This window comes from Lepisma saccharinum, chromosome 22 (assembly GCF_977018435.1).
Source record: "Lepisma saccharinum chromosome 22, izLepSacc3.1, whole genome shotgun sequence".
Taxonomy (NCBI): Eukaryota; Metazoa; Arthropoda; class Insecta; order Zygentoma; family Lepismatidae; genus Lepisma; species Lepisma saccharinum.
This window is the reverse complement of record NC_139250.1, coordinates 24,356,767-24,376,138: the sequence shown is the minus strand read 5'-3', so window position 1 is coordinate 24,376,138 and position 19,372 is coordinate 24,356,767. Positions and strand designations below refer to the sequence as shown.

Here is a 19,372-nt window from a genome sequence, read left to right as displayed (position 1 = left end):
CCGTACACAGATATACATATACTTATATGCTTTAAGCAAAGTTAGGCACAGCCAACTTATTTTGAATAACTAGAAGAGAATTAGGAGAGCATCACACGGCGTGGACGTTTCTCACATATTAACGAGATATTTTTTTTGTTAGTATATATTTATATATTTCTTTTTCTCCTGTCCGAAACAATGTTTCGTTTGACAGTTGAATATTTATCCTTAGCACGTTGTAGCTTCGAATGTTAAAAACTTTAAAATGCAGATTGTTTTAAAATTTTAAATATAAATATTGCAAGTTTGCTCCAAGTTACGGCATTTATTAAAGTGAAACAGGTCTAATATTTTAAATCCACTCGCGTAACATAATAATAATTTATAATAAAATAGCACTAATAATATTAACAATTAAAAGCAGACTTATTATTTAATAATGTGCTTTAGGCACAAAAGTTTTGCAGTATGTAACAATACTAGCTCAGCGAATACATCACTGGAATTTTATAGTTACTCTTCAGAAGAAGGTATATGATTATATTAGCAAAGTTTATTTTTAAGCGCCAGTTATGAGAATATTTATATTATATGAATATGTAGACGTCGACGTCAAGATTTTATTGCGCTCCACTAACAAGTATTTTCCTTCGGATATTGGATAGCTACCGATAATCCTGGAAATCCATTCTGCCATCGCAGAATGATTATGAGTAAACCACAACGGTTTTAGTTTCTAACTTTGCCACAATAATATGCTAAGCATATTTTAGAATGAGTAGAGAGAATTAAAGATTCTTCAAGTTTTAGTGATGTTAGTATTTTAATGCATTTAAAGATCGCATAAATGATAGTTATTATTTTATTTCAGGTAGTCAGGAGTAAATCAGACTCAATTTTTCCTTACCTTGTACCTTAGTACGGTTCAATTAATTTTAAGTATTTAAACATAACGTTAACACCTGAAATTAAAATAAGATAAGTTTGCAGTAAAATTTAAAATAACATAAGTTAAACAGTGCTAATAAATTTAGAGAATAAAGAAATTATATTAAATAAATAAAGTACGCAGATAAATTGAGCCTAGAGTCAGAAAATAATTAAAAGTTGAGTTAAAATATTTAGTAATTAGACTAGGCAGGCTTAAAGTACGTATTAGTTTTGAAGAACTGTTTGTTTTGATTGCCTAAGCAACATGAAAATCATTGCGATTTTAGTTATTTTAAACGGATTTCTTCCATACGTAAAAGCTTCTAATTTTATTTATCTGTTGAACAAGTCCTTTGACTATCCTTATAATATAATTACAATTTTATTATTAACAACATTTATTATTAGTATCTTTATAATTTTCATAATCTGTTATTTTCAATGTCACCGCAAGAAATTTATTACTTATGACCATGAGTGTACCAACGAATTACCGTTAAGCAAACTTAATGATTCACCGCCCATTGAGCAGATTTACGACGATATTGCACCGATTGTTGAAGTGGTACCATTAAAAACGAGTCACCCGCCAATTCCCCCTCCACTGCCTCAGTCCATTATTATTCAACCTAGGGTACAAGAAGAAGTTCAGGATGCATCCAGAAATAGTTTAGTCACTAAAGACGACAGTATAGATTTGCCGAAGAATATTTTATCCGTTAAAGATAGAGTTCAGAAATTTGCCGTAAGCAAGGGTCCTAATTTTGTTCAAAACAGTTGTAAATTGGAAAGTGAATTGCCTATTTCATCCTGTGTTCAGCCAGTTGTAAATATTAAAGAGTCATTTGCGAATCAGTCACCAGTAAAAGTCGAGAAAGTTTCAAGTGTTACTTTAAAAGCAGAAAGTAAGCCAAATTTTCAGGTTCCCGAACCTGTTGTTTCGTTTACAGACCATATTTTTTTACGACTTCACGTTCGCCTAGAATTTTATATTAATTACGATTTAAATTTTAAGTATAATTCATTTTTTACGTTTAATTGTACCTTATGCAAGATTTATTAGTCATTTAGTTTGCTAGCAGCTTTCCAAGTTTTGTTATTGTACGAGCACGGAAGTGTTCAAGTAATACGCTGTCGCAAGCGCAACGAAGTTTTTTTCTTTTCATCCAATTTATTACGTCATTTCAAAGTCCTTGACTTTATTTCGAACTCCCGCAGCGCTTACTAGACTTTGTTCGTAGTAAGTTAGTTTTGTAAACAGTTACGCGTCATTCAATGTATCAGCGAACCATCGCCTTGCATTTTCTCTCTCCGTTCCTTTGCCCGCTGCTCGAAGCAGCGACCTTTTCCCCTCCACCTCCCGAACGGAACCCGAACTTCCCCGAAGTCGCCGATCACGGCAGCGAACTTGCCAGAGCTCTCGTTGTCGCCATAGAGAAATTTTCAGTTACGTCCAGCGACCACAAATGCAACCTTGCACAATTTAGAATGTCTGGTATCAGCGAATTCCTTTTCTGCACTCAAGCGCTCTCCCGAGTACTTTGAACACGCTGGAAGCTCAGAAAACACTTACCATAGGCTTTGCATATTTTCTCCAACCAGTGGCGGTCGTCCATTAAAATTTTATGGGATCAGTTTAGTTCCGCATATAGCCATCAGAATTTGATTTTCACGATAGAAGTTCATGTCAACAAGGTTAGGGGTATTTTGTTCTATATAGATAACTTTTGCCATAAAACGTCGCATTTATGCACTTCAGACTAATCACGACCAATAAGTTTTTTTTTAAGGAACAACAAGACGAATTTTTGCGTTTTTCTCGCAAAATTTTCCCGTTTTTTATAGAGATATTTATAGTAAGTAAGTTTTTTGGGAAATCGACGTACATTTGGTTTAAATCAGGATAAAGTCAAACGAAATTTCGATAAATCAGGGAAATTTTACAAAAGGGCAATTTTTAGCACTTTATGCACATAGAGTAATCAAGATTATTAGCAACATGCCAGGCTAAGCCTCGGTGAGTGGCACAGGCATGAGCAGCAAAAGTCGCCACGGCATCGTTAGCCTTTCCAAATTTAAACAGAGTGGTTTACCACAAATGTTGAATTTGAGAAATTATTATTATTATTATTAATATTTATTATTAGGAAATTTAGCTTACTTACCCAATTTGCACCTTATTCGACAATGCAGCAATAAATTAATTACTTCTTACTGATTAATTTCGTGTTAATGTTAGTACAGTAGGTAATAACTATTAATTTGTATTTATATTTTAATATATAGCATAACTATTCTCTATCTATTTTGTTTAAACATACCTAAGGGATTGACACACCATTCTTATATGGGTCAAGTATACCTTTCCGCGGCGGGTCTGCTTACACGACCAAGTGATTTGAGGTATACGGCGGACTCAAGAAGTTTTGAGTGGATACATTTCTTTTCTTTAAAGGAAATTTGAAATTGAGAAAGTTTTTTATTATTTTTATTGTGTTTCAAATTTGAATTTCACTTTTTTAATTCCCTGATGCTATATTTTGTTACCACCTGGAGTTTCAACGAAACTCAGAAGTAGCATTTACTGAAATTTTGTCTTACATTGCATATTTATGAACCACGGCAAATTGCACCGGCCTAACGTTTATTAGGAGGCCATTAGAGGCTTGTCAAAGCAACCTCTTAATGACACTAATAGCTTGCTTTGCGCAACACAAATTTTATTTATTTATTTTAAGGGTTCACACCATAATAATTTTTTTTAGAATTTCAACAGAATCTAGAACACGCTTGCAACACTTATCTTTGTTTATTAATTCTACATTTTGTAATTTTGAAGTGAAATCTATTACTGACAATAAATTATTCCAGTTTATCAGAACACGCAATGGTATTTTAATATCAGGTTCAGGTCAATTTATTGTTATTCAGAATTTGAATAATAATTTGAACACGCACAGATCAGTTCAGCTCACCGAAGGCCAATCTTTATTTTTTAATTATCAGGATTTTTCGCAAATTATTGTGGATCAACAAATTTTACACACAAGAATGTTAGCTTTCGAACAAGTCAAAATGAAGGAAATTGAGTTACTACCTAATATTCCCAAGAATTTATCTGATTTCACTATTCCCCAATGGACTCCACTTGAACTTGCTTTAAAACAACTTAATCAATCAATTAGTAAGAACATTTCATTTCAGGAATTAGTCCTAAACCCGTTGCCCATGTCTATATTAGTTTTTGTTATTTGGAATGTTTTATTAACCGCAACCCTAGGATATTATTTGTATAAACATTATCAGCTTTCTAAACAGATTCATTTAGAGCAGCACAGTAATAATTAATAGGTTAAGGCAACACATTAATCATGGACATTAATATTTTAATTACGGTTGGATATTTTATTTAAATTTTTCCTTATTTATTTTCAAAGAGTTATGGCAATTATTTTATTTATTTATTTAATTTATTTTATTTTGATGAGACAATTTAAATTGATTTTAAAGAAAAGACAGTGGAAATTAGTTGGTTTTGTGTACATGCATACTTGAATTATATATACCCATCCTATTGCAATTTCCTTTCTTTGTCATAATTTTCCCTTTATTCAACCTAACCTGTCTATACGGAACGCCATGGACAAGCAATGCCTACACCATCCATGGGCATTTTTCATGACGGACATCCGCAGGCAGTCTACTATTACCAGGCAGAAAGACTGAGTATCATTCTACGAGGGAGACATGCAGACATTTTAAGTACTATTTCAAGAAGAGACTCGTCACCACCAATTTGAGGGAGACATGCAGACATTTCTAATTATTACCACACGGAGACTACCTTTTACTGGAAGGATGTAGTCAACCATACATTTCCCAAGTATAGCGGACTATACATTATCAACAATACCTAGTGATGGAGCTAGATAAAATTTCCCTCCACACTGTTTGCAGTTAAAACAACAACTTTTCCCCATCTCCCAAGTTCTACGGGTAATTTACCACATTTTTTACATTGCCCCATGCAGTCAAGACGACAAGCAATCCAGAAAGAAGAGGAAGCAGAGAAAACATACATTCTACAACCAGCAGTTCTGTTCACAAACAATAATTACAGAATTGTGCTACAGTGTTTCTACACATACACATGTGAGCTCCTATCATGTGTATCTATTTGGTCATTTAACATGCATTATGGGAAACAGTACTTTTCCATAGTCCTTATATACATTTTCAGTTTTGTGTCATGCATAAGAACTAGTTTTATATGCATTTAAGTTTACATTATACTGCAAGGAAGCGACAAGCATCAGTGGTGTCAATTGACCAGTGCATCAATTAGTGCCTAATTTTTTTTTTACGATGAAATTTTGCACTTTGAATAATAAACGGACATGCAAGCAATAAAAACATAATTACAGCACTTTCGAACATTTTAGAAAGCATGTTTTAGTGACAATATTTTATGCATATGTTTATTGCATGCAGATATTAGTGTGATATATTTTTTTTTCTTCTCACCAACATGGAATATTGAAAGCGACACATTTGTTCGCAGAACATTTATTTGATATTTAAACTCAAGCACATAGTTTTGTCACTTGGAAGATTATTAATTTTGTGTGCAGTCATACAAAGGTATTCACCAAGCCATATATATGTATACAGTGTACAGTTTAATGTAGAAGAGAAAATGGAACGCTATAATTAAGTTTTTACCAGCGACAGTTTTCAGTGTAACTCACTATATGCATTGAATATTGTATAATACTACCTTGGAATGTGCAACATAGCCGTGCAAGTTCATATATTCAACGATTTTAGGAGTGCAGTGGCTACGTAGTTCGTAAAACATACGCACTTTGATATGATCAGGTTTTCACACGGACACAACAGTGAGATGTGACAATGTTTTACATGCTTACTTACGTGTACTTACTTGTGCACCTTTTTAAGGTTTTTCTATTTATTTGAAGAGTCTATATCAAGTGGCAATATAAATAAACATTGTGAATTCCGTTCCATTTTGCAAGACGCTCCAACCGTTGGCCTTGCGGGAGACACAGAGTCGTTACCGCGTGGCGAGGCATCACAGACTCTTGACTAGGAGCAGGTTGATGAGCAATTATACATAATACACATTACGTACACGCACATGTGATACATTAAGAGTTTTATCGCTTAACGACACGAACGTTTGTGATTTCTAGTCCTATAATAGTATATATTATTGTTTTTTACATCGTATAAACATACGAATTTGTTAGTATTAAGGGTATTATTCATTTTAGAGTTTAGGGAATAAAATATTTTTTTCATTCAGGCTACGGCAAACAAGGGAAAGTTATGTTTTGGTGGATTTTTTTGTATATTTGGTTTTTTATGAAAATATATGGAATTGGCGAACCTGAGTCATGTCAAGCTTTACGATTTGATTTTTAAATTTTCAAAGGAGAAAATTTTTCCTAGGAGGCGCGAACGTATCAATCCCTAAGATTGTATGTTTATTTTATTAAGTCTCTCTGAACGCTTCATGTTGACCAGGGCATTCACTTGTTTTTCTCAGCTGTCTCAAGCCTCTTAGGCATGTTTACAATGCATTGTGTTGTGCCATGCAAACCTCCTGAGCATTCAGGAAACAGGTAACACTTCTGGGTTTGGTGTCAGCGGTTTGCATGGTAGCAATTATAATAAACACGATTCGGCGATTCGGCATCGAGGAAGAGCTCGATGGCCAGGGAATATAGAGGTGAGACAAGCTGGGAAGTGACTGGACTTTGGGAATTGAGTTGGTAGAGAGAGGAGGTCAGGAAGGCAGGAGGTCGATAGTGGAAGCACGCTTTGGTCAACAAGTTAGAAGCTTGCAGAGGACTTCGCTATTTTCATTCAGCTCAGAGACTTCAGTTAGACAGGTAATTATCCTACACCCAGCCATGATACAGGTTCAACGGTTCACAAAACACAACGAGTGTCCATTGTCTTTTCAGTAGTTTAATTCCTTTGTGTAATTTGTACCTTTCGCATGACAAGCAATAACTCGTCATGTCAATGACGAGTGGTCTCATCAAGAGGATGAATGATGAGTAGTTTACATCACCCCATCAATTAACTGGTTAACATTCTAGGTGTTCTTAAGATCCCACGAACTTTAAGGTTCGTTACGATATTAACTTGTGTTACACTTTACACTTGTTCATTTGTCTACCAATGAAGCCTATCAATAAGTATAATATTATACCACCCCCCAATGAACAGCTTGAGTAGACTCATCATTCTTTAAAATTTATTTATGCTTTCAAAATAATTGGTATTCGTTAATTGTTTTACTTGTTGGTTTTTAGTTGGTCTACATTAATTTGCTTTCATGTCACTATTGACTAATTACGAAGAGTGATGATACGATGAATTTAGGACTGTGTGTGTTATCCTGTGTTTTGTCCATGTTTGTGCTGAGTGACCCTTTACAGCCTCAGCTTTTAATTGAAGTCAGTTGTGTTTTATTTTAAGGTAAGGGGCTTGACTCCATATCATGTAACGGGTGTAAATACAGCGTAAGTGCTGACGCAACCAAAATTTTAAATGCAATCAATCAATCCAAACAAAGAACATCCATACCCATTCCGGGAATTGAACGTGGAGACTTTGGTTGACGACTTAACACTCTTGGAGCACCAAATGTCAAGTGCTGGCTGCCAATAGGAACCCTGTATTGAGGAAAAATATTTTAATTCACATTTTAATGCATATTGTAAGTGACAAATGTGTAGAATATATTATGATTCTTTACATTTATCCACAAACATAATATTTTTAGGGAACGTCAAGGAATGTGATGTCAATGGATTATTATGTACTGCAGAAAATCAAGGTGAGTACTAAACTCATACTTTTAGAAAATGCTTGGAACAGAACTGAAGCGTTTCTATTTCTAAAGCAGTCATTGCAATCTGGCGACAAGAAATTTAAATGATCACATTTTAAAGTATTGGTAATGAAGGAAATCCACATTCCCTTAATTTTTCTCTGCCTTCATTTACTTTAATTATGTTTAATTTGAAAGTACAAATTTTAAATGTTGTTCATGATATTTAGTGCCTGGATGTTTATGTAATTACATAGTTTATTCCTTTCTAGATACATACCTTCAACACGAAAATGTCAACCAATTATATAACTGACATGATTTTGCATAAGTTTTATGTTACATATTTTTGTATATTTGCCAGGAGGATATTATATATTTTACATATTTGCTAAATTACTTTACGTAAAATAACATATTGCGGTAATTGTTTCCCATCTTGATCCTTTTTCCATTATTTTCGATATTTGAAAAATGAAGAAAATTTGTAGCTCATGTGATTTCATATTTTCTAATCAATGGGATGGATAGTGCTTACGGTCAGGGGTGCCCATCCCCCAAGGTCCATGACACAGTCCACCCCCCCCCCCGTGTATGCCTAATTAATTACTAAAATTATTTTTTTCAGAAAACAATTTGCGGAAAAATATATTATCAGAATTTTTGTCTAGGAGGGGCAAGTACAAGGATATACCAATAATAATAATAATAATAATGGCTTTATTATTATTATTAATAATAATAATATTACTACTACTAATACTACCAGTAGTGGTAGTAGTAGTATCAAAGACGTTATTATCCTCATAAATTACGCAAAAAGGGGGTAGAAGTCTGTGCTAACGAATTTGTTTGGAACAAAGGACTGTGTTGGAAACACCATCGTACGCATGATTTTTTCGTAGGGGCTGAACTTGTGAAACTAGATGGTGCAATCGGTGATAATTTTTTTTTCCGATTTCATTACTGCTTTCATTTTTATTTAATTTCGCAGGGCTATAGTCCCTTCAGCACCCCCTCTGCGAACGCCAGTGGTTGGAAAATATCTCTAACCTGACTCCTTTGCGCTCGGAGGATGAAACGTAAATCTGAACCACTTCAAAAGTGAATTTTGTGTAAATCAAACATGATGGGGTTGAATGAATGATGATATTAAATAAAATACCTGTTTAAATGCAAGAAGAGGTGATACTTTTGCATTTACTGCTGACATTACGTAACATCGTTCTTATATTATGTATTAATTCTGTTTCAGATTTAATACATAAGGAAGCACGAAATATCGGCAAATGTTACGAAACTTGTGAAGAACAACGGTACTTTACTTACGAGGAGCCATGGGATAGGAGCAAGTAAGTAATATCAAGAATGGCCTTTAACAAAAAAGTTTACAATAGCTCGTATCGTCTGTTTGGAATACAGTATTTAATTGCAATCTGGATTCTAATTGCTCTTCCATATGGGTTACAAAAGTTTTCTTCAAGATTAATCTATTGTCATAAAATACTCCTAATCAGAGCTCTGGAGAGGTGTTATTTATTCGTGGGGAAACTGTTAAATAAGGAATCTGTAATCGTTATTTGTACTGAAAGAGAAACATTCAGTAGAAAATAAAAGTATTTTGTCTTCTATTTGTGGAAACATATATTAAAGTCAGAGTGAACTGGTCATTCTACAAACGTAGAAGCGCTATTCTCCAGAAAAATATATACAGTCTAATCTACTGACTAGTGAAGTATTCGTCTTGAATTGATACATTCGTTACATAGATCAGATTTCTCTGTGCACATTCATCACCAATTTCGATGAAAAGTTTATTGTAGTATGTCACATTGCAATCTTGTAGCCAGAACATTAACGGAGACAACAAAATATCTTCTTTCAATATTTTAGGAAGTTAATAAGTTCACAGTGAAGGAAACTGCGGGAAAATGTGATTTGATTCTTGTCATTTAGCGTCACATTTCTGTCTCTTTTGGTTAATCGCAACGACGAGGATGAGCGAAGAAATTGATAGAGGGAGACTCACCAAGAATGCACAGGTCGGGGTTCGAATCCGAGAACTCTGGCATCATAGCGCATTGTTCTCACCATTCCGTGATGGAGGTCGGCGACGAATCTAGGGGAAAAGTTATTTTCGACCTCTGTCATAGGCGATTCTATTTAACTTTCTTGTGTTAAAAGAAAACTAAGGGGTGATTCCTATCACCGTACAAACAATACATGTATCATCTTTGGATGATCACGGTAATTATTATATGGTGTAATGGCTTCGGATCACCGCTGTCATTTTTTCTGATGTTTACATATAAAAGAATCTTCTTATCCCAGTATATTTCCGTAAAATTACATTAAAAATGTGTAATAGGTATTTATGAAGAGATGTTGACTATGTTTACTGAGGGAAAGTTTAAACTTTATTATTAAACATTACAAGAGCTTTGAATAATAAATCCATTTCTTTCTGTTTTGTAGAATTTCTATAAAATGAACGTTTACTTCTAAATATCCATATCGTAGAGTAGTAATACATATGACTGTTCAAAACATTATTATGAACAATTTCTAGAAAAAAAAAAACTGTTTATGTTCACCATAAAAAACTCAATGGAAAATATCAATCACAAAGTTTTCGTTCAGTGTGACAATATAAATTATGTCAAATTATCTTTCAGCAATTCTGAACATCGCATAACAATGAAACTAAAATACTTTCCATACGCTGAAACCAGGTGGAAAAGAGACGTCATGTATGGATCTATGGAGCTTCTTGGTGAGTAATTTTTTTGAAAATTTTCACATACGTTTCTTGGAACTTTTATCCACTGTATGTCTATTTAATATATTTTTATTACTTTACTGAATCAATGGTTATACTATTTTTTATTGTAATCAAAATGGCATGTTCCATAGCATTTGTGGCTTAAAAGTTTTGATGAAACGAATGCAAATTAATCAAATGAAATCAAATTTCTGCGTAAGTATGTAACACATTCTAAGTCATAATAAAGATTAAATATGATAATCCGATGTAATTTTAATCAAACTTCGTGTAACATCTTGGAAAGCAATAAGCTTTATCCAAGAGTATATATAGGTGGCCGCGGTGGCTCAGTCATGTCGACCTCCATGGTGGAGTTTTTAGCACAGTGCGCTACAACGCCAGGGGTTCCGGGTTCGATTCCCAGTTAAGGCATGGGTATCTGTGTTTGTCTGTCATGATAATAATCGAGAAAAAAAGTCCAATTGATATGAGTGAAAGTCGTGTGAATGATGGGGAATACTTCCGCACAGGGGTATTCCTTTCAATAAAAAAATAAAAAAGAAGTCGTTAACGTGTTTGACTACCGTGCTCAAGGTCCCGGGTTCGATCACCGGCCGATTCAAATCCGGGAACTTTTCTAACGTTGGATGCGGCTCCGGCGCCCACCCAGCGTCGAATGAAACCTGGGGGGTAAAGGCGGTCAGGGGCGTGATGCTGATCACATCAGCCCCACTCACGACCGGATCAAGAAAGAGTGGGGCGTTACCCCACACCCCCTATACGCCTTCATGGCGTGGTGCTATGCACACTTTACTTTTTTTTTTAGAAGAAAAATGTGTTAATGAATTCGTTGTTTCAATAACTGAGTAACTGAAGTGAAATGAAAAAGTATATAAAGTAGCCAGTAAAAGAATTGCAATTAGAGCTAAATGTAAAATTTAGATGTCATGACTTAGTCAAAACTTTAGGATTGTCTTTTGTTCGTTTTAGACTTGACACTCATATTTTTATTTTAAATCAAATTCAAACTTCTACAGCCACTATAGCTATTTTCAGTTCTTACGGCGGCCGGTCCTAGTTCTGCCAAGGGAAGTGGGGAGCGGGGATTACGCAACAGACCAACCAGACAACAGCAGTGGCGCCGAAAGACACGACGCGGCCGGAAAAAGCACTACGTGAAACTCGTGCTACTGGCCGCTAGGTTTCTTATCGTGCTGGATTGGGCGCTTCCCCGCTCCCCATTTCCCCTGTCAGCTTCTAGAGCGCCCGCCGTAAGAACTGAAAAGAGCTAAAGCCATTTTCATGTCCAATGAATGTTTCAATTTAAAATATGCATAAATGAGATCACAAATAGCGTGAAGAACACATATACATATGTGTGTGTGTATGTGTGCGTGTGAAAGAGAGTGTGTGTGTGTGTTTGTGAGAGAGAGAGAGAGAGAGAGAGAGAGAGGGTGGAGTGGGGGGAGAGTATGAATGAACATTAAAATTCTCAAGATTCTACTCCTTGACTTTCCATTCTGTTTTGAACTGCAAAAGTCAAAATCACTGTCGTTTTTAATAGGTTTTCCAAGACAACTAACTACACTGCACCCATTAATATAAATTGAGCCATCTAATACACAAGAAATTGGAGTGTCCGGACTGAGTGTAGGAGTGTGGGAATGGTTACTCCTTACTTGAATATCAAATTGTAATAATGCTATTCAATTCTATTTCTACTTTCAGCTTCCTTAGGTGGAACATTCAGCTTTTTTGTCGGAGGGAGTCTTATTTCCTTGGTGGAGCATCTATACTTCTTCACTTTGCACCCTTTGTGTGCTGTGTTCAAAACCAAACTAAGGAAGAGGCAACGTTTGTCTGGTCTGAATGGCCTGCTTATTAGAAATCGAAATAAAAGGTTTTCCAGCGTCCCTTGGAAGTATATTCCTCATATACCAAAGCGATTGCATGGTAACTTTACACAAAATCATCAAAGTAAACTTAAGATCAGGTATGAATATTGCTTATCATGTGTGATCTGTGGTAAAACACCAGTTTTTAAATTAGTAGTTAAATAAAGAAGATAAAATTATGCGATGTAAAAGTGTGTACTTTCAACTAACTTCACTAATACTCATTTTATTAATTTTCTTTACAAAAAGAGGAGATGTTGAAGTTAAGACTAAATGCTAAATATCAAAACAAAAATAAACCTAGTGCCTTCTTGGTTGGTTATATTATACCCACGTTAGAAGTACATAGACCAGTCTCCTTGAATCGGGTAGAAAGGACCTGCTTTAAATATTTCTTCTTGACGATCTCCATAACATTTGAAGTCCTAAGTTGTTTCAAATATTTATTTTAAGATGCCCATACAAATCAAAAAGTGTTTGCCTCAATTTTTTTCAGCCAAAGTAGTAAACATGCAGGGAAATCAAAATATAGGAATTGTTCTATATATCTTGCACTATTTTTCCACATAGTCCCCACAGCGGTTCAGGCATTTGTCGCATCGCACAACTAGTTTGGAAATGTCGCTCTTGCGGAATTCGGCCGGTTGATCGTGGATCCACCGCCGGACAGCGCTCTGCGCTTCGTCGTCGCACCAAGAGCAATGATTTCCGTTGTGAGCTCATTATCATGAATGTTTTCTCGGCCATTTTCGAACTCATACACCACCACCGCACACTCCTCATAGCGAGACACTTGTCCCATACGTCGGCTGCATTTCCCTATGGATCTCGATGGGCATTCGTCCCTTGCTCCATAGAAAACGAAGAACACTTCGCTGCTTATACGACATGGACGTGTTGAGCCATCTTTGCAAACTGACAGCAGCGCCGTTCTGCGGAGCAGCCGAGAGTTAATGTTAGGCCGTTCCAAGAAATACCTATTGCATTGAATGCATATCTTGGTTTCTTAATCGCACTAATATTTCGGCTGAAAAGAAATATGGGAAAAGACTTCTCGATTTGCCCTCGTAGAACAGTGGACAATAATCTCGTGTGTAGTGTAATGTAAGAGGTATAAGGGATAAACCTTTGAGGACACCAAAACCTCAAGTCTTTTCCACGTAATGTAACATGGACGTTGTTTTGCAGACCAACGAGGTTTCGGCGTCTGGACTCACAGCCAGTATAATACTCTGTGAGGTTTGTTTAGTGTTCTGTTCATCTTTGTTCTAACTGTCTCTTCATTCACGTCGTCTCATTACCGTTCACCCTCTTCTTTGCGATTAGTGGAAAGTTGCAGAAAAGCGAAGCAAGATTGCACAAATCAATCAATATCTCATGCGAGTAATGAAAGTCATTATAGTCGCTTTTCCTTTTAAGTCTTACTTTTATTGAGCAACGTAGAGGACATTGGAACTCTTTCTAATAATAGTGTCTTGGCAAACATAGAGTGGATCAAGTCCTGTATTATAAACAAATAATATCCATCAATATAAATAGTTTAGAATTTTGTCATACCTTCTTTATCTCTGGCAAGCCATGGAACACATTTCATTTTCGAAATGTTAATTTATTAATTGTCATATTTTACTCTGTAATATTTTAAGGTTTTTACATCTTGGAAAGTCATTAATACTTCACTGAAGTTATCTTACTGCACGTTAGGAACCAACACTGAAAAACAAATAACCCCCCCATCTTAATTTCTCTTTCACAAAAGGAAGAAATCTACTAACGTAAATGTCATACCTTGGCTATTTTCAGGGTGAAAAACATCTGTGGAACATTATCAAAGCATATTTCAGAAATTTTTGCAAATTACACACAAAGAACATCTTTTCATGGAATGAAGTACGTTTCCAAAAATCAATCTACACGATTTGTAAGGTAAATAAAGTAATTATTAGTGTTATATAAAAAGTCCATTACACAACCTTTTACAATTTAAAATTGCTATATGGGTTATGGTGATGAAATGATTCGTGTAAAGTGTACGTGGTAGAAAAGATAAAGAAACTTGGCACTAAGGATAAGTTATTTGCAATGATTAGAATGCTACTCACGTGTGTTAGTCACCTTTTTATTAATTGTGATGTGTTTAAATTTATGACAGCGTTGTTTCTTTTTGTCTACGTAATTAAAATATTGTCTACATCTACATTCCGAATTTTAAAATCACTGAGTTTAATTTGTTAGAAAAATGTATGTCCAAGTACCAAGTTGAATTTTATGTCAGTACAAAGTTATTTTTTGTTATTATATACTTCTGGTGCCTGCTTGCTAAAGAAATAAACGTTGATGATCAATTCTAAAAGAGTAAAATCATTTCCTGATCACAATGTCTTGAATAAATGGATCATGAAATAAACTAATCTATATTATTTTGTTAAGACGTTTTTATTAAATTGAGGAAATACAAATATTGTAATCTCACCTTAAAATGATGTAGTCCCTTTTTCCAAGAAAAGAGTTACCACATGAATGATTGCTCACAAGCGCCTTCATGAAATGTTTGTATTTAGGTTGTTCTGGACAGTGATAATAGTCACGTTTATTGGCTTTACCATCACCGTGGAATTGTATTTGTGGGACATATTTTATCACAAATCTGTCGACTATGCGGTGGAATTGGACATTGAACACTGGAACTTCACATTGCCTGCTGTCTTCGTTTGCTCCAACACACGCCTGTGAGTATTACTCTCTTAGCTCTGACTCGCTCATTCCACTAAAGAATAAAAAGTTATTTGCTTTAAAACAATCTAATTTAGCTACGTAACCCATTCACAGTGAACGTAACACACAAGACGCTTCAAAACACTCAGAGTATGGATACCATACCGTAGAAGATAGGGTAGTCCTCAAAATGCAGTCTATGTTGTATGTAATACCAGGGTGAACTTCCGCACCTACAACCTGGACTGAATCATGCGGACAAACGAGGTTCCAGCGTCTGCTCACAGTCAGCATAATCCTCTCTCGAGCTTATGTAATGTTCCGTTTATATGTGATAGTGATTGTTTTTTAACCAATTCCATAGTATCACCTTTCATCATCTTCGCGATTATCCAAAAGTGGCAGAAGTGTGAAATAAAATGAAATATATGTAATGAAATAATAGAATAGTTTAGCGCAAAGAATGGATATATTGTATCAAACAATAAACCAGAAATATCCATAAAATCCCGTACAAATTACATGTGTAATATTGTTGAATATTGAAGAGATGACACAGATGAACACTAATCCTTTGTAGGGGAAAGGGTGAACACATAAAACTCACACCAAAAAAGAGAAAAAAAGATAATAACAGTGGCTTGATCATTATTAATGTACAAGTAAGTTGTTGTATCTAACCTCACAATAGCCAAGAAATTCAGTTCCATTATTACATTTCTTGAAACGTATTATTAGAATAAGTAAAATGTAATGCAGACAATGTACAGTATGGGCCACGGATAAGTGGCTTCATAGTACCCCATACCAGTGTGTAATGTTCGTTTAAACCGTCAACCATTTTCAGCATCTCTTAAGACAAGTGACTATGTTACCAAACCTTTAGAAAGAAACGATTATTGTAATAACTGTAATAATGTTAATAATAAAGTAGTAGTTATACATTATACACTTGCTCGTTGTTTCAGTCTGGGGCTACTTTTTCGTGGTCCACTCTGTATAATTATAAAACAATATTTTGATTAACATTCAGACAAGTATTTCATAATAATCATGGAAGGGATATATACGTATTTACGTATTTAGTTACAGAATGTTCTCATGCGAAGAAATTATGAGAAACTGTGTCTGGAATGAAGAGCCATTTGACTGTTGTGATCGATTCAGACCAATATGGGCTGAATGGGGTGCATGTATGGTACTGAATTCTCTTCACACAAGGTGAGAATTTGCTTCTACTATTCATGCTTAGTTTCATATATTAATTAATTACACACCCTTTGTGCTTCCGCTTCCTCCTTTACTCAGCAGACGCATGCAACATACTGTGCACCTTATGTTCTGTTACTACGAACCATAAAGCCCTATACTGCTGCCACCATCTAGCTTCCCTGTGAAAAAATTTCAGTGCTGACAGCTCTATCTATGTTTCATTTGAACGATCCTTATATTTTTAAACATAAATAATTTTCATCATTTCAGAAATGGTAACGACTTGCTTCAGATAGCTTCGGGAAATAGTGGTGTTCTTGATTTTGATACGTCTTTACGCACTATCAGGGTGAGTTTTACTCTATTCTTGACTTCCAATATACTAATGTCCCGTTAGAATGCAGTGCATATCCGGTGTTATAACATAATATAATGATTGTATTGATAGAATTGTGATTTCTAGGAAGTGATATTCATGGTATATGGTCTCATTTTTGTGTGTAAATTGGTTAGCTAAGGCATGGTTGTACAGTAACTGACACTGCCGGCTTGTAACGATTCCATTGAAAGTCAATGCATTGATTACAAGCCGGCAGTGTCCGTGACTGTACCATAAGTAACTTGAAAATCTTTAAATAATATGGATGTTTCTCTTAGTTCATTTTCATAGTTTTATGCTTATATTTTAATTATTGTGTTTGTATTACCATCATTAAGAGGTTTTTCCAACGTTCTTGAACTTCTTCCCATACTTCTATTTATTGCCTTTCTATTCGGTAAATGAAGATACAGTAATTTACTAATTCTCTAGAAGCCTTCCATATGTCCCTATACTGAGCAAGTTCTATCCACTCTTGTCTATCCCTATCGATTTCGCTTAGGTCCATTTCAACGTTATCTCTTCATCTTTGTTTTGGTCTTCCTACTGTATTTTACCATCAGCTTTCCCAACACGAATCCTATAAACTCTTCTTTCCTCTCCCATTCGTGCCACATGGCCTTCCCACCTAAGTCTTCTTGATTTAATCAATCTAATATTATCTGGAGATGAATACAAATTATATAGTTCTAAATTATGTAACCTTCTCCACTCACCTGTCTCGTCATCCCCTTTAGGTACAAATATTGTTCTAAGGATTATGTTTTCAAGTACTCCTAATTTATGTCCCTCTTTCAATGTAGCGACCAAGTTTCGTATAAAGATACAGTAGAATACATTGTTATTTTTAGTCTTTAATTTGCCTCACTAGTTTACCAAAAATGAACAAGTGTGACTACTGACTGAAATGACGAAGGGACCTTCACAAGGACCCGTACAAAATCTTGTATCGAGACATTTCGACCACAAAATGTCCTTTACCACGAGGCAGCGATATGCATTTGTGTTGTATGGTACTACACCTACATGGACCAATATATAATTTTAGGTAAGTGGTCTTTTCCTTGATTTCAAATGCATCGAATGCATTAGGTGATGTAATCAGTTGAACACAAGATATTTGTGAAGGTTCCTCTGGACCCACATCTTTCAATTTTAATAAGTAGCAGCTCGACTTTTCCTGGATTACAATCCTGTTACAAGCCGATAAAAATACATTCACGTTTGTTTGTATAACTTGTAAATATCCTACCAATAAAAGGTAAAAGAGAAATATAAAGTGCTCCCCTGTGCTATGCCACACACCATGAAGGCCTATAGGAGGTATGGGGTTAGAGCCCCACACTTTCTTGATCACGGCCGAATGTAGGTGGGATGTGATGAGACTTATTTTCTTCCTTCACTCACTACAGAGATTTTATTTGACGAACCATTTGGTTATACAGGAACTATATCATTGCACCAAATTAATACATTCACGCTGGCTGAATTTTCGGCCAATCAGAATGCTCCTTACAATTAGGCCACGCCCCTATTCAAAGGATGAAATCTCTTCAAATGATGAATGCAGAATCGGTCTTTTACACCTACTTATGGTGATCTCAGTTTCCTGCTTGTTAAAACTGCTTGTGACCAAAACTTAATCAATTTGTTCCATAAAATGAAAGAGGGACTTTCGAACTGAACTATCGAATGCTAAAACTTCAAACAGAAGCTAACATCTCGATGTCACAATATATTTGTTTCAACTCTATTTTAGGTGAGTGTAGTGGGTGTGGAAGAACTTCCGTACTACAATAAACACGGCTTCTCCGAACGGTTCCGTTCTGACAGAGCCTATTACTACTGGTTCAGATTGTCCGAGGTGGTAGCTGAAGATGCAGTGAAAGACGTTCCACTTGACTCAAGGAAATGCCGATTCCCTGAGGAGAATGAGGGAATAAGGGCTTTCCCCGTGTACAGCTTCAGTGCCTGCGTCTCTGAGTGTCGATTGGAGAAAATGTTGAAGCTCTGTAACTGCAGCGACTGGCACTTGGGAAGCAGAGGTAAGTGGAATCAATATTCTAGAAACTATTATAATGGAACATACTACTTCTATTCAGTGTTCGAAAAGTTTTATTTTTATTTTAGGAGTAGTTGAGTTACACTTACAGTTATTCGTTTCGAAATTCAACTCCGAGTTAGTTATGACTAGGGCTCGGATGTTGATGAAGACTCATTTTTCCTTAAAACAATGCTAAACCTGATATTAATCCGTTTCCCTTCAGCTAGAACCAGAAAACATTGTTTTATTTATTTATTTATTTATTTTGCGTTTTTCGACCATGTTTGCTTTTAGGTCAATTTTCAGTATTTTTTGTTGAATTGTTCTTCATTTTTTAGGTTTATTTTTCTCTGCCACTTTTTAAACTCATTTTCTGGCATAACGTACATATTTAAATTTCCTGGTATAGTCTTTGTAGCTAGTTCGCCATCAATCAATGATATTGTCAATGCAGAATAATATAATTTTTAACTGAAATGTCTAGCAATGGACTAAATAATTAATTCTGGTAAATTTATTTATCTTCCACCAAATTCAAAATACTTAGTGTGACGTCTAATTTGCTGGCCACTATGATCGCTCTCAT

At 35.2% G+C, this 19,372-nt stretch overlaps 2 protein-coding genes across 2 annotated transcripts in view; both read left to right on the top strand.

Moving 5' to 3' along the window:
- The window catches only part of LOC146004615 (sodium channel protein Nach-like), a 70,331-nt gene extending 55,162 nt beyond the window's left edge, over positions 1 to 15,169 (top strand). Inside the window, exons 7-12 of the mRNA XM_083143488.1 lie at positions 7,730 to 7,783; positions 9,033 to 9,129; positions 10,453 to 10,550; positions 12,270 to 12,534; positions 14,240 to 14,362; positions 14,998 to 15,169. Of these exons, the coding sequence (XP_082999614.1) occupies positions 7,730 to 7,783; positions 9,033 to 9,129; positions 10,453 to 10,550; positions 12,270 to 12,534; positions 14,240 to 14,362; positions 14,998 to 15,169 (809 nt within the window). The remainder of the gene's footprint in view (positions 1 to 7,729; positions 7,784 to 9,032; positions 9,130 to 10,452; positions 10,551 to 12,269; positions 12,535 to 14,239; positions 14,363 to 14,997) is intronic.
- Positions 15,170 to 16,295: 1,126 nt separating this feature from the next.
- LOC146004976 (uncharacterized) overlaps positions 16,296 to 19,372 on the top strand; it is a 36,064-nt gene continuing 32,987 nt past the window's right edge. The window contains exons 1-3 of the mRNA XM_083144059.1: positions 16,296 to 16,372; positions 16,634 to 16,712; positions 18,502 to 18,787. Of these exons, the coding sequence (XP_083000185.1) occupies positions 16,347 to 16,372; positions 16,634 to 16,712; positions 18,502 to 18,787 (391 nt within the window). The 5' untranslated portion in view covers positions 16,296 to 16,346. The remainder of the gene's footprint in view (positions 16,373 to 16,633; positions 16,713 to 18,501; positions 18,788 to 19,372) is intronic.